This window comes from Fundulus heteroclitus, chromosome 24, assembly GCF_011125445.2.
Source record: "Fundulus heteroclitus isolate FHET01 chromosome 24, MU-UCD_Fhet_4.1, whole genome shotgun sequence".
NCBI classification, from domain to species: domain Eukaryota; kingdom Metazoa; phylum Chordata; class Actinopteri; order Cyprinodontiformes; family Fundulidae; genus Fundulus; species Fundulus heteroclitus.
This window is the reverse complement of record NC_046384.1, coordinates 10,432,326-10,448,757: the sequence shown is the minus strand read 5'-3', so window position 1 is coordinate 10,448,757 and position 16,432 is coordinate 10,432,326. Positions and strand designations below refer to the sequence as shown.

The following is a 16,432-nucleotide window of genomic DNA, read 5'->3' as shown; positions in this document are numbered from 1 at the left end:
AGAGTTTAAATACTTTACATAAAAGATGACCTGTCTGACAATGTAGGCACAAGCTACTATGCTGATCAGAAAATTTGGGATGTGTTCTCCCTCTGCAAAAACAGCTCTTTTTAAAGCCTTTTGTACTCCCATGTATGCTGCCCATCTGTGGTGACAATACAAAAGAGGCGGCATGCAGAAACTGCATGTAGCACACGATGCTATAAGGCTACTAGTCTAACTACCTAGGTTGAGTAGTGCTAGCCTTATGTTAGCAAATGTTGCTGTACCCACATGTCCTGCTGTGCTTAGAAACTTTATGTACAGGTGTACATGTAGGCTAGCTGTGTTATTGAATGGTATAATTGCAGTTTTAGTAAATCCAACACTGAGTACAGACAGATTCACCTGGAGATTGTGGAATCACTGGCGTCATTATTTGTGACTCGGTGAACAGTATGGTGCTTTTTTTGTTGTTTTTTAGAACCTGCTCTTATTTATCTTTTTGTATGTGTTTTTATTTTTCTGATTTTACTCCAACCTTGTGTCTGGGATAATGATTGATTGATTGATTGATTGATTGATTGATTGATTGATTGTAATGTATATTGAAATATTGTAAATGTCATATCACCTTTACTGAATAAATTTATATCTCGATATTTAGATTAGATTAGATTCAACTTTACTGTCATTACACAGGTACAGGTACAAGGCAACAAGTGCAGTTTAGGTCTAACCAGAAGCGCAATAGCAGCAAGTGCAGGATAAATAATGGTTCCATATGTACAGGACATGGGTTATTACTGAATAAATATAGAGATGTATACTATTATAAACAGAATTTTGCTGATTATATTTGTCCTATGAGTATAATATATAGATAACTAGTATTGTGAACTAAATTTACAGCTGGATATGTTTCAGATATAATATACAGGTGGATATTACTATAAATACAGTTTTACAGATATGTACAATAGGATAATAAACAGATGATTGTTATTATAACAGAGTTTACATGTACTATGAATATATGTACAGATGGCTATTACTATAGGCAGAATTGTGAGCATAATATACAGGTAGCTATTACTATAAAATGAATAAATAAAGTTTGGACAGAAGCTATTTAAATTAAAGTGCAGTGGAAGGTAATTGCATATTACAGTTAAAGAACGGTATTGCAAATGTATATGTAATTGATATATATTGATATTGAATTATGGTCCCATAGACAAATCTAAATTTAAATACATGACACCAACGTTGTCACACAGCAGCAGCAACAGTTCACTAATAAACAAGCTGTTTAGACAGAAGCTCTGTCATTTTTCTAAACCTTGTTCTGTTGCTAATGTGTGGCAGTCAACAGAAAGTCACTCTACCGCCATCTGGTGTTCAAGGTGTGTAGGACGACCAGAGTGAAAAGCTTTCCATCTAGTTTATCATTCACTGCTGCATCTTCAGCTTTACAGTCCCTTGTTTTGACTCCATGGTTTGATTCAACTGATGAATTTCAATTATTGTGACATTTTAGAAATATCCAGTGATTCAGCCGCTTGTTGAGCTCTTAGTGTCGTCTGTCTGTCCTTCATTGTGTAAGTTTTCTTTCTCCTCCTTCCTACGACGTGGCTTCAGTTTGCTGAAGTTTGTGGCGGTACGGTCACGTCCAGCTCTCCCACAGCAGCTCTGTCATCCGGTCCAGGTCAGGACTTTTCTCTTCCAGCTATTCTGTTGTGGAGCTGCTGCTGTGTTTTGGATCATTGTCCAGTCTCAGACCCAGTTTGGGCCAAGCTTCGTCTGTTGGACATTTAGCCACATATTTTGGAAAAGAACAGGCTTTTTTTCATGCTTTTTCAGCCTTTTTTTATTTACTTCTGTCATGAAGTTTATAATTTGAGGTCTGTAGCGTCTGAGGAGAAGTGCTGCACGCTTTGACCTTTGAGTGAAATTGCAGCTTATTTCTTTTCCACTTGTCATATATTCTTTCTCTCTGTAGAGATAAACTTAAAAGTATTTGGAGATGACCTTATCCTTCTTCCCAGATTGATCTCTAAGGTCCTTTGTCATGTCTTTACCACCATGGCATTGTGATTACAGACATGTATGCTTCTGACCAGCAAACCGGCTTTTATTGAGGAGCTCTGACTGGCTGATGATCGGTTCTTCAGAGCATCTTATCAGCAACACCTGGCTGCTACTTTCCCTCCTAAATCCTATGGAAGCCACAAGGGTGTAACGTAGTTTTTCATTCACAGGTTTCCCATTTTAGCTACTTCTTTGTCTGTGGTGTGCTTTTGCTTTTGTGTGCGATGTTTTAACATCGTTAATAAAGAAGATAATTGTTAATAATAATAATAATACATTGGATTTGTAACACTTAATATTTATACAAATCCCAAAGTGCTAAATAGTAAAACAGGTAAGTGCTAAATAAAAACACATGGAGAGCATGATAAAATAAACAAAGACAATAAGTAAAAGGGCAAGAGTTCAATTAAAAGCTCTCTTAAAAAAGTGGGTTTTCAGGCCACGTTATGTTATGTCCTGATACATAAAGCTGGGTAACGTAACTAACATGCAGTTAATTGAGGTGGCTCAAAGAGAACTTCAATTTCCTTTTTTAAGTTCTTTCCTGAATGAGTAAAGTAAATAAAGCAACCGGCCTTTAGCTTCTTCTGTCTAATTACTCTCTTGTTGCAGATCTATAATAAAGCTGTATGAAGCTAGGTTCATCAGAGGTTTGTAAACCGCCCTTTTATCGGAAAAAAACGACTTATTGTAACAAGGGTGACAGAAAATGATGGGCGGTTCTAGACAGGGACAAACAGGGACCAACGCCCCTGTTGAACTGGTCAGGGCCTCTTTACTAAAGACATAAAACTGAATCAATTTCTTATGATGATATGTGCAGGAACAGAAATCGTTACTGGTTGGTCCCTTGGGCCCTTTCAATTTTTTAGCTTTAAATTTTAATAATAATTTTAAAATGAATGTGTTTCACTTTTAGCTTCAGCCGTATTAAGACAGGATCACAGTTTTCAGGGGTCTGCAACCTGCAGTTCCAAAGACAGAAGAGGCTCTTTGGCTCTGTAGCTCACTTAATATATCAAACGATTACATTTTGCTCAGTTTTTCCTGGTTTAATTATTAAAAAAAAAAAGAAAAAAAAAGAAAAACATTGGCTCCTTGGTAAATACGGTCTAGAAAATATTCACCAACACATTTTCACCCTTTAAATGCATCTTTATTTCTCAAACCTCTTTTCTTTTGTGATATTTCACTTCTTTTTTTCATTTACTTATCTTGTTTTGCCAAAGGTATTTGGTATAAATTTACAAATGATTACTTTGAAATAAGAATTGCATTATTATAAATGGATTGCATCAATGTGCATTACTCAATGTCAAGTAATGTTGTGCAATGCACACATTTTCTGTTGGTTGTCAAATACGAAAAATCCTGAGCGTTGGAAATCTGTTAAATGATTACAGCTTTCCGAACATTTACGTCCAGCCTGACCTGGCTAAAGCAAGACTGCACTAATTTTAATAGCTTTGTTTAATGAAGTGGGACTTGTTAGATTTATCTAAATGCACAATTCTATATTGGATTATTTAAAATGTGACATCATAGATAGTACCTCACATGTATGCGATGTCCACTATGTTTTCATGCATTGTTGCTGATAAATACAGTATATATACGACTGGGGGAAAAACTTTACAACATGGATTAAAGCTTCAGTTTTAAATTTTTCAAAGTGGCAAAGTCTGTTCTAGCAAATAGTCTCCATGCTTTTTATTTAGATTTATAGCAAGTTGTGATGCTTTGGCAGTAAAATTACATTGGAAATCTGAACAAAAATGTGTTTTACATTCACAATTCTTTTTTATTTATGTGCAAAAAAGCAGGGGAGAAAGAGCCACAACAGTCATAATAAAAAAACAACAGTCATAATAAAAAACAACACAAAAACAGTTTTGTGTTTGTCTCTGTGGTAATAATCCAAACATAATAGATAAAAGGCCAAACAAGCTCATTCTTAAATAGAAAACAACAAATGAATCATTCATTACACTGTTATAAAAGCACTGATTGAAAATAGATTTATGTGTAAGAAGGAATACGACTTTTTTGAGAAATTAATCCACTTATTTAGTGGATTTATTTCACTGAATGGTAACAAGGCCATTCACATTATTTCTAGTTTTTACCTGATTAAGTCATATGAACGGATCAAACTGCCTAATTAAAGGCTCTTTGACATAATAATTTTCTTTCTATGATTTATTTCTTATTTTAACACAACAATGAACACAATATATGGACATCCATGTTATAACATTAAACAATAAGTTGAAAAATTAACCTGAACCAATAAAAGACAAAACAAAAGCCACAGATAAAAAAAAAAAAAACAAAGGACACAAAAACCCAGCAAATATTTCCATAAGTAAGTGGATAAGAACCAGATAACTAAAGAATAAAGAGAGAAGAACAAATAGCAAAAATAAACTGGGCATCTAAAAGACTTCATTTATTCTGTGCAACTATCTTTGTTGTAGGTTAGATGGAGCGAATGAGAGAATTACTAGGGGATGAGGGGGATCACAACTCATGGAGTCACATCGAGTGTCAAAGACACCGCATGATCCAAAAGCAGTGACCAGATTCTGGAAAATGTGACTTCAGAGCCTTTCAGAGAATACCTAATGTTTCCCAATTTCATGAAAGAAACGGCATCTTTTATCCAGTGAGAATGTGTGGGTGCATCAGTGTAATACGTCTAGCCAGTAGTGTGAGGAAGGCCACAAAGTCAGCACGATGGGGTGACAGTAGAGTTTTTCTAGAAATGTTCTGGTCACTGATTTTTTTCCCCATGTAAGATCTATTAAAAACAGAGCTGCCAAAGCCTCCACTGGTGGAGGCTTTAGCGTGTTTAATTTGGTCTACATGAAGTCTGATCACACAGTAAATATAGACCTGATATTAAAGTGAGCATCTTAAAACTTAAATATTTACAACAGAAAAACAATCCCACATCTGACCTGAGGTCAGCTCTTCCTACAGGATCTTCACTTGGCAGGAGTCAGGCTGCAGTATTTTTAGGGTCAGGATGAGTTTGATAGCTTTTCTGAACCAGGGGTAGAAGAAAGCATAAATGAGGGGATTTATGGTGGAGTTCAGCATCATGATCCAAGACAGAGCAGCAAAGTAGGAAAAGCTGTTGGATGTGACCTCGCCGGCAAAAGAAGGATAGAAGTAAGGACAGAAGCAGATAACATACGCAGCAACCACAACGGCCAGGGTCCTGGCTGCTTTCCACTCAGATCTCGAGACAGCTTGAGCCGTTTTCACCGCAGCAGCTGCTGTCTGTGAACGGATGAGACGCAGCTGAGAGAGAGCCGCCAGAAGCACCCTGAAATAAAGAGCAACCATGGCGGTACAGGGAGCGATGAAGGTGACGAAGAGATCAACAGTTCCTGAAACATGGTTGATAATTACAATACACTCTCCGTGGCAGGAGCGGAACCTGTTAGGCTGGGCCAGGTGACCCATCAGGATCAGCCCGTTGTAGAGCATCGAACACACCCAGCAGAGAGAAACGCAGACCTTCACATTAACCAGTGTGATCCTAGTGGGGTAACGGAGCGGGTCACAGATGGCCACGTAGCGGTCCACAGATATAAGCACCATGTGGCCCAGAGAGGCAGAGATCATACAGTAAGACACATACGGAGTCAGAGCACACATCAGCCTGCCCATCAGCCAGCAGGTCTCCAGGTAGCGCAGCCCCTCGATGGGCATTACCAGCAGCCCCACCACCAGGTCAGACACAGCCAGCGACAGCAGCAGGGCGTTGGTGGGGGTGTGCAGCTGCCTGAAGTGGGAGATGGAGACGACGACCAGCAGGTTGAGCATGACGGTGAGCAGGGAGACGAGAGTCAGCAATGTGTGGAACAGAGCGGAGTCAGAGAGGGGCACCCTCAGCCTCCTGCAGGAGGAGTTTTGGTGAGGAAAGCACAGAGAGGAGTCCCCACCGCCGTCCATCAGGGAGGAGAGGACACGAACCTGCATGAAGACGCCTCATTTATCCTCCCTAAAATACGCCCTGCTTCCTCACTGCTGATCTGAACACTGATGCAACTTTTCCTCACCATTTCATCCTGTTTCATTTAGTTGGATTTAGATCCATTTACACACGTTTAATTGTGAGTTTTTGGAGATGAGCAGAGATTTGTTTTACAGCTGCATCTCAAAAAATTTAAATACCTTAGAAAATGTTCCAGATGTTTGATCACTCCTTTCAGAATGTGAAACTCACATAATGTAGAGTGAAATATTACAATCCATTATTTTTTGGTATTTTGATGATTATATCTTATAGTTATTAACAAAGTTCAGTATCTGAGAAAATTAGAACATTGTAAAAAAGTTAAGTATGGGAAACTCCTGCAGTCCTCTAATCAGCTAATTAATACAAAACACCTAACAGTCCATGTCCACACGGAGACTAGATTAGGCGTCCTCTTGTGTGGAAGACATTTTTTATTACTCGTTTATGAACATTTACAGTGTTCATCTTCGTGTACCCACATCAGGGGTGTCAAACTCAGTTTTATATTGGGCCACTTTGGCATCATGAAGTCATTAAAAGGGCTGGTTGCACCTGTATAGATGATACTTTTGAGAATCAGAATCAGAAGTACTTTAATAATCCCAGAGGGAAATTGTTGTTTCAGTACAATCGCCATAACATAAACAAACAAACATCACAAACATTTCAGGGGGAGACCGCCTTACACGGTGCCCACATGGCGCTGCCATTACTCTGTGAAAAGATAGAGGCCACAAAAAAAGGAACGTGGGAGGGAAAAAACACAACTCATACTTTATCCTATAACAGGATACAGTATGAGAGATTACGACTTAATCAGTTTATATGAGCATCAGTTATGTGTGTCTGTTTGGGTGAAAATGTTTATATTTCCATGAACACTCTCAAGAGGCCATTGTCCTTGATGTTATCAGCCGGCCAACAGTTCAGAAAGCATCCGCAGGTGTCAGCGGGGGAGGAGGGAGCAGGGTAGAGTTCTGAGCATTCTCCGCCATAACAATCCAGGAGTGATTAGATAGGGAGGGCATAAACCAAATATGTTATTTGTTATGAGACAAGCTGCCCTGACTTTCCTGTCAGCTTTAAGTCTTTTGCTGGCTCCAAATGGTGAAATCCAATTTTCCAAATTGTTGGGCTTTTCCGTGCTTCACTTCCAGATTTTATCCATTCACCCCTTTGAGTTCAACCACCGAAGCCAGTCTGCGTACCAGCACATCCAGCTTTTCGGCGTCTGCTCCTCCACCTTCCAGAACTGTCCGTTCACCGCCTTAGTGAGCACGTCATTTGCAGCCGGCAGCCTGATCAAGGCCAAATGGCTACCGACATCCGCTGTATTTGCTGATACATCAAAAATCCACCAAATCCAGTAAGTAGAAATCCAAGTATCCCGAATCCAAACATGCAAACATTTCAAACGTCCAGGAATGACAAAGTCGAAAGACCCACCGTTTTCCATCCAAGAATATAGGGTGTATCCCACGAAATGAGTCAAATCAGGACCGGACGGGTCCCCCTTTCATTGCCTACCCTTCAATGTGTTCAACTGATTGGCTCTGTCTAGACCCAAATCTTTCCGATCCTCCTTCTGCTTGAGGCCTGTAATCGTCTTCGTCCCTGACCACGCATCTTTTATATTGTTCTTCTGGAGCTTGCTTTCCAGCTTCTTCCTGTTCACCTCCTTGTTTTCTTCTGTCTTGGCTTTGAGTTGCTTCTGTATACTCCTCAGTACTTCCTTGTCTCATTTCCTGGAGGCTCTTTTTCCTCATTCAGCAGTTCCTTCAGGTCACTGAGTGGTGATCCGGGGTTTTTTGTTGGGGAAGCATTTCACTGTTCTGGTGGGGATGGTGTTGTCCACACAGAGGTTTATATAGTCAGTAACACACACAGTCATGGCATTGATGTCATCCCTGTGTAGCTGGCACAGTGCATCCCAGTCTGTTGCCTGAAAGCAACCCTTAAGAGCTTCTTCGACTTCCTATGATCATCTCTTCACAGTTCTCTTTCGGTACTGCAGGTTGCCTCTGAAAATGAGGCGTATATTTTGAACAGAGAAAAACTGGATTAGGATCTGATTTGCAAAAGGAGGTATTGCTTTAGAGATGTATGAGTCTTTAACATTTGCATAAAACAAATCCAGAGTTTTAATTTGTCTAGCAGTGTCTACAACAGGTGATGGTGGAATGTAGACTGTTGCTAAAATAACACTGGTGAACTCTCTGGGTAAATAATGAGGATCATAACTTGCTTCTAAGACTGCAGAGATGAAACTTCACAATGTCACGTCCTGGATGAAACCATTTGTTGTTCCCTAGCACTGCCAATCCACCAACTTTGCTCTTGCCACTCTAAATCTCTGTCTGCTTGAATGGTCAGAAAGGCTGGCAGATAGAGACGCTGGGGTCAGGGATATGATCCTGCAGTCATGTTTCAGTAAAACACATAATACTGCACTCCCAGTAATCTGGCTGGTTCCTTGTTCAGACTTGGAGTTCCTCCAACTTGCTTCCCTTAGATCTCACAATGCCCATACTAATCGATGGAAGACATGGCTTAAATTTCATCCTTCTCTCTCTTCTTCTTGTTCCTGCTCTGCATCCTCAGCACTTCCTTTTCAGCTCATTTGGTATTTGGGGATGTAGTTGAAGTATTATTTTAGCTTTTGTGATATTAATCAACTGCTCCCAGTCGACCATGTGGTATTTAGGTTGATTGGGCCTACCTGAACTCCATAGAGAATCGATGGAGTATTTTAAAGAGGAAGATGAGAGACAGCTGATGGACAGCTGTGAAATCGTCCTTAAGATTGTGCCGCACATAAACCTGGAGTGAGTCAGATGGGACCTTTTCACAGGCCAAGCAGCATCTATTCCAAAAGGCTCTCTTGTGTAGGAGGCATCAGCAGTGCTGCGTGGCACAACCTACAAGACTTCTCTGGCTTCCGAATGCAGCCAAAAAGTTTTGATCTTAACGCTGCAACTGGAGTATTATCACCATACAAGGTATCCAGTTCTCATCTAAAACATTTACCTGTTGCTTTGCTTCCCCAGCTAGTGCCCCTATTGAAATATGCATCTTTCTTGGCTCTTTTAGTTCCTCAGTATTTAAAGGTCCATGAAACTTTTTGTACCAATCCACATTTTTTAAATCACGTTATACTTCTTTGTATTTGGGCACCCAAGGTATACCAGGGAAAACTGGCATCATCATGACATGGTCTGTACTTTGGGTCCAAGCAAGACGTCCTGCATATATCCTGCCAAACAATGCCAAAATAAAGCTGTGGCCAGGACAGCTGGACACAAGACTTTGTTCCTTATACAAGGGGGCAAGCAACCCAGAAACCCAAAGAACAGATGTTTGCACAAGGTTAAAATGAGTAATGATTTATCCATATATAAACATAAATATATTAAAATGGTTTCAACCCTATAACCAAAGCTAGCCCGTTTAAAAGGGGTTGAACAACCCTATTAAAAGATAAAATGTAAAAAAAAACAAAAAAAAAAAAACAGAGGCGATACCATTATCTGTGCGCCACAACATGGCTTAGCGGGTAGCACAACCCATGTTTGGAGGCCTTTAGTCCTTGACACAGTTGACCTTGGTTCGAGTCCAACCCACAGTCCTTTGCTGCATGTCTCTCCCCATCTTCCACCCCCTTCTTGTCAGCCTACTGTCAATAAAAGCAAGCCACTAGAAGCTGCAAAAAAATAAATAAGAATTTGTCCACACTAGTGTTAAAATAGTCAGGAAGTCAACAAGTTCATTTAGAACAACCTGAATTCAACTTGTTTTTTTCTTTGTTTTTTTTATGTCTGCAAAGAGCCGAGGAATAAGTTAGAATTAGGAGTTCATAAATACAGAGGTGTCGGTGCACCCACTGGGAGGCGCTATGTTGCGTCGCTGTTTCTCATTTCAGCAGCCAAAAGGAGACAAACTTGTCAGTCATACCCGTTTCTCCTATCTGTCAATATGAAGACATGCTGTCCGTGAAGGAGGGGTAAAAAAAACAAGCATAGATGACCATAGATCAATCTATTTGTCGTTTCCATATTCTTTGCTCAGCGAAAGGGAAGAGATAATAACCAAGAAAAGAAAAAGTAAGCACCATGTGACCCAGAGAGGCAGAGATCATACAGTAAGACACATACGGAGTCAGAGCACACATCAGCCTCCCCAGCAGCCAGCAGGTCTCCAGGTAGCGCAGCCCCTCGATGGGCATCACCAGCAGCCCCACCACCAGGTCAGACACAGCCAGCGACAGCAGCAGGGCGTTGGTGGGGGTGTGCAGCTGCCTGAAGTGGGAGATGGAGACGACGACCAGCAGGTTGAGCATGACGGTGAGCAGGGAGACGAGAGTCAGCAATGTGTGGAACAGAGCGGAGTCAGAGCGATGCAGGCCATGTATGTACAGTACATGGAGGGATATCAGCCGACCCGTTCACTGTCTGTAGTACAGCATCAAGACCGGCCGGGTCTCTTTACTGGTGTTTATAGTTGCTTATTTTAGACTCCAAATAAACTACTGCACGTTCAGAAACTAGCCCAAAAAACCTCGACTCACGTAATCTACAAGCGACTTTAGGAAAAAACAAGCGGACTTGGCAAAAGTGCCAGAAACTGTTTCACACAGCGATCGTAGCTATTAGCAGTGGCTAATACATGGAGGACATGTTTACACTGTCACACTTATTATACTCCAAGGCTTCCATAGTAGTTATTACAATGTGGTCATTTGTAATTCATTCAGCGCACCAGTGTGAAAACCTTACAGACTGGGGCTTTAAGTTCTGTGGAATTAACACCCATATTCTGAAAATTACCTTTGAGTGCCACAATTTAAATTTTAACTTTTTGCTCTAGAATGTAAAATTGACTTTTTGTTAAATGTAAATGGTCCCACAATGTAAAATGTAACTTCCTGTAAGTCCTGAAAAGTAACCAGTAAGTACCAAAATGTAACATGGGAGTCTGTGATTTCTGGAAAAAAGAAGACAGCAATACCCAAACTATGTAGAGTAACTTGTAAGTTCTGTAAGATTTCAGGAACCTAGGTCTAGATTTAGGTGTGTTTATGTTGCATTACATCGTTATCTGGTTTAAACAAGCATTTAATATGCAAACCATTAAACAGTCCCTTATTTCATATGATTTTTAAACTTTTCTTAGTAAGTTGTCTTTGTCAGGTATTTAAGGCTTTATTTAAGAGAGGCTCAAAGTGTCTCCTTATAGAAATGCTGAACAGATATTTATGAGTGACGTAAGGGATATGTTATTCTGATGTTTTGTCTGGTTTTGCATCATTACTGTTAATGAGACACTTCAGATTGTTCTGGTACCTCAGAGGTTTATAGGTGCGATTGTTTATGATGCAACAAGTGAAATTACCCCCACAGACTAATGTGTAAGACAGCTGTTTAGCTGTTTTGTGAGAAACTATAATTTGATCTCAGAGGTATTACCGTCTCTGCTTTTGTAACTTCTGTTGTTAGCATAGAAGAGGTTACAGTGACTTGCAAAAGTATTCACCCTACTTGGGATTTCTCGTGTTCAACCTAGAATTAAGATGGATAGTTTGAGAGTTTGCACCATTTTATTTACAGAATATGCCTACAACTTTGAAGATGGATTTATTTAGTTATCAATCAATCAACCAACAGGGTAAAATAACAGAAAACTTCATCTGACCAGAGCACCTTCCTCCATACATTTGAGGAGTCGCTCACGTTCCTTAAACTCCAAACCTTTCTTCTTATTTTAACACTAATTAATGGCCTTTTCTGGTCACTTTTTCATGAAGTCCAGCTCCAAGGAATCTACTGCTTTTTTTGGTCCTATGAACAGATCCTCCAGTCTTTGCTGTGGACTATGTGAAGCTAAAATGACGACTAAAGAGGAGAATGTTCAAACCTGAGACAGCTTCTTTGTTCTACTGTAGGGAGATTGTTCTGCAATTGGCGGGTTGCCGGTTCAATCCCCTGTTCTGACTGTCTCCGTTGTTGTGTCCTTGGGCAAGACACTTCACCCGCATTGCCTGCTGCTGGTGGTCAGAGGGCCCGGTGGCGCTGGTGCATGGCAACTATGCAGATGACACACAGCTTTACATCGCCAAGTGACTATGAACCAGTTCAAGCACTGAGTAAATGCCTAGAAGAAATCAATGCCCCTGATGAAATCAATGCCTGGATGTGCCAAAATTTTCTTCATTTGAATAAAAACAAAACAGAAGTAATAATATTTGGACCAATAGAGGAGAGATCAAAAGTTAGCACACAGCTCCAGCTGCTTCAGCTAGGAACCACTGATCAGGCCTGAAACCTGGGTGTAGTGATAGACTCAGACCTGAACCTCCAAAAGCATCTAAAGACAACTACAAGGTCGGCTTTCTATCACCTGAAGAACATTTCCAGGGTTAAAGGACTAATGTCTCAGAAGGATCTGGAAAAACGAATCCATGCATTCATTTTTAGTAGAATTGATTATTGCAATGGATGCTGCCCGCGTCCTCACTAAGACTAAGAAAGTAGAGAACATCCCCCCAGTTCTAAAGTCCTTACACTGGCTCCCTGTATCTCAGAGAATAGACTTTAAAATACTTCTGTTAGTCTATAAATCCCTGAATGGCTTAGCACCTAAATACATCACAGACTGGTTATCAGTGTATCAATCCTCCAGACCACTCAGGTCTTCTGTGCTATATAAATAAATTTGCCTTGCCTTGCCTCTGTAAGTCTGCCCCAGGGCAGCTGTGGCTACTAACATAGCTGACCACTGTCAGGGGGTGAATGACTAAACTTTAGAGTGAAGCGTTTTGGAGGTCGTCAAGACTAGTTAAAGCGCTATACAAGCCATTTACTGTCATGATTTTTTTTTGGACTGTCATAGATGGTCCAGATCCAGGGTTAGCAGGCAGGCTTCTGAGGTCTAACATCTTTACTTAGACGGTTTTCTTTTTTTTTATGTTGTTTTGAATTGTGGCAGCTGTATTCAGTGTATGTCCACTAGAGCAGCACATTCCACATTGTTAGGTCTCAAGAATGTGTTTTTATGTTATTGAGAATGTGGGAATAGGAGCAAAAAAGTGAATTTCTTCCTTAAGCTAGTTTGGTTTAAATTAATAGTTTTACTTTAGCTTTAATGTAAAGAAGTTTTTTATACCATGTTCCTGAAAATTGTTATCTTGTGTAAATAGAGTTATTTTATAACTACTCCTTTGTTTTTAACAGTTTTTCTTTCCAGATGGTTCTTAGTTAATATTTTAATCTATAGGAACATTTTAAAAAAAAGTCGGACAACCAAAGTAAAATTCTAACTTTTAGAGTTTGGTTGTGATTTATTTTGTGGCTCTAGTAGCCGTTGACCACTAGACAGGAAACGGGTGAAGGAGAATGACAGGCAGTGAAGGTCTCCAAGGCGTGACTTGAACCCATGACAAGTGCATTGAGGATTGAGACCTTCACACGTCGGTTCTGGTTTTCTGCCACTGCGCCTATCAAGGGATTTCTTATGTCCAATGTCATTTGTAACATCCGAAGAAGCTCAATACAAAACTACATACAAATGTGGGTTCTTGGATAATTTTCTTAGCTTAGTGTCAGTACTCATAAATTTAAAATGTTTTCACTTTTGATAAATTAGACCAGATAAAACAGCAATATATCTGGGTAAAAAGCCCAGATCAGTTTAGACGTAAAACTTGAGGGATTCAAAACGGGTTTACAGCAGGAAGTTCGTCACTATCCGAGGACACACACCCCAACCGCACCCTTCAGATAAAGATTGGTTTGGATGTTATAGAACAACTCGGGGACTACAAAAACTCAAGACTACCATGTGCAAAGGAAACTGCTGGGATGCCCGCGGTCTACACATCACCATGAGCTACAATTCTGACCAAAAAAGATCCTGATTCAAATTACACAACGGAGAAATAAGCCATTTGCCTTCTGTAGGAAACATCTTTATGGCCAGACAAAACAAAGCTTGAACTGTTTGGACACAATTACCTGAAATGTGATTGGAAGAGTCATGGTGAGGATTTTGAACCTTCAGCAACTGTGCATGATGACATGATGTTGGCAACATCATGCCGTGGGACTGTTTAGTAGCTGGAGTTACTGCATAAAGCAGATGGTATAACAAAGTTGGGTTTGGTGCGAAGAAACCTGAACATAACTGGGTCCTACACCAAGAAAGGGATCCCAAACACTCATCAGGCTGGCATTAAGTCTTAGAAATGGGGTTCCTGACCCAAGGACTGCAAAAGGCGTTAAAATGGGATCCATGACCGAAAGCTAATTTAAATTTCTTCCATTCTGCCAAGAAGAGTGGCCCATTTTACAAACAGAATGGCGTCAGAAGCATGTTTGTTGCAACAGAAAGTGTGGTAATACACTGAATTTATCTGTTCGAGTCACCCTAACCAGTCTTACACCAGCTGTACTCATAAATGTGCCACAAGAACAGGGACTGTAACCTTAGCAAGTTGGCAGGTTTCCTTTGCCAGACTTCATCATTGTTAGAGTACTGTCACCGAGGTCTGTGTTTCAAAAATTAAGATTTAACTGTTTTGATGGAAAAGGGAAAAGTAAAGCAGAGTGAAAGCAGGACTTTGTGACTACCTGGTTAGCGCAGGAGGTAGAGAAGTCTGTTAGGTGTTCAGAAACTCCTGAGTTCAAGTCCAGGTAAAAGTAATAAATTTTTGTCCATGATTGTGACTCCAGAATGTACATTGATAAATGCATTACTAGAAGAGTCACTAGTACGAACCATCTTATGGTGTGATGGTTTCTGTCATCAAAACTTGAACATAGTTTAAGGGTAAATGTGGTAAATAAAGACTAAACATGACAGAAAGGCAGCTGTAGCCGGTTCCTTGGTGGACCAGAGGGTAGAAAATCTAGCTAGCAGTTCCAACAATCTCGGGATCAATTTCTGGTGAGTTAACCTAATCTTTATTTTTTCCCATAATTGTTATTGCAGTTCAACAAGATAAACATGCTGTACCAGTAGGTCAGGCTGTGATTGGATTTGGGGCAAAGTGGGTAATGCTAAAAAGGCTGTTGGAAGTTCTGAAGATCCTGAGTTCAAATCCTTTATAAAGTTTTGTCATCAGAGCATTTAAAAGGATAAATGTGCTAAGAGAGTTAGGCACTGTGTAAAGGTCCTTGTGGTATGGTTGGATTGTTGATGGTACCTTGGAAGAAGGTCCTGAGATCAAATCTTGCAAGATTTTGTTAGCATGAAAGAAAAAAAAAGATAAATGCACTAGGACAGCAGGATATAGTGTGAAAGAGCTTGTGCTGTAGGAAGTTTGTTGATGGTGCTAAAAAGGCTGTTCAAAGTACTGAAGTTCAAATCGTGCTTTGTCTTACAAGGTTTTTTTTATCAGAGTGTTTAACACATAAAAACATAAATGCGCTGGGAGAAAAGGAGAATGTGTGAAAGGTCTTGTGGCATAGTGGTTTTGTTGGTAGTGCTTAAAAGATCTTCAAAGTTCTGATAGTCCTGAGATCAAATTTAGCTTAGTCTAACAGTGTTTTGTTATGAGAGCATTTAACACATAAAAAGATAAATGCGCCCGGACAAGACATCAGAAAGGGAAAGATCGTTTGGTGTAGTGGGTTTGTTGGTGGTCCCAAGAAGGATGTTCTCCATACAGAAGATTCTGAGTTCAAATCTTGCTATGTTTTGTCATCAGAGCATTTAAAAATGAAGAACATGCACAAGGAGAACAGGTCAAAGCATGGCACCTCTTGTGGCCTAGTGGGTTTGTTGGTGAAGCTAAAAAGTGGTCCTGGGTTCAAATCCAGCTTATTCTTATGAGGTTTTGTTATCTAAGTGTTTAACACCTAAAAAGATAAATGCGCCCGAGAGCAGGTCAGAGTGTGACAGGCCTCATGGTGTAGTGGGTTGGTTGGTGGTGTTGAATAACATCTTCAAAGTTCTGATAGTCACAAGTTCAAATCCAGCTTATTCTTACTAGGTTTTGTTTTCAGAACGATTAACACCTAAAAATATAAATGCGCCCGGAGAACAGGTCTGAATGTGAAAGGTCTTGTGGCACAGTGGGTTGGTTGGTGGTGCTGAGTAAAAGCTTCAAAGTTCTGGTAGTCACAAGTTCAAATCCAGCTTATTCTTGCTAGGTTTTGTTATCTGAGTGTTTGACACCTAAAAAGATAAATGCGCCCGGAGAACAGGTCAGAATGTGAAAGGTCTTGTGGCCTAGTGGGTTGGTTGGTGTTGCTGAGTAAAATCTTCAAAGTTCTGTTAGTCAGAAGTTCAAATCCAGCTTATTCTTGCTAGGTTTTGTTTTCAGAACGTTTAACA

General features: G+C 40.1%; 2 protein-coding genes across 2 annotated transcripts; both read right to left on the bottom strand.

Moving 5' to 3' along the window:
• Positions 1 to 5,004: 5,004 nt before the first annotated feature.
• LOC105917409 (trace amine-associated receptor 13c-like) lies at positions 5,005 to 6,063 on the bottom strand. Its single transcript, XM_012852204.2, has one exon. It carries the CDS (start codon positions 6,061 to 6,063, stop codon positions 5,050 to 5,052), a length of 1,014 nt encoding a protein of 337 aa, XP_012707658.2. The 3' UTR covers positions 5,005 to 5,049.
• A 1,995-nt stretch (positions 6,064 to 8,058) lies between these two features.
• LOC118557977 (trace amine-associated receptor 1-like) lies at positions 8,059 to 10,508 on the bottom strand (the record flags this gene model as incomplete). The annotated part of the gene is made up of 2 exons (XM_036128521.1): positions 8,059 to 8,124; positions 10,212 to 10,508. Coding segments are annotated over 2 exons (363 nt in total), but the record flags the coding sequence as incomplete, so codon positions are not given.
• Between the last annotated feature and the right edge of the window lie 5,924 nt (positions 10,509 to 16,432).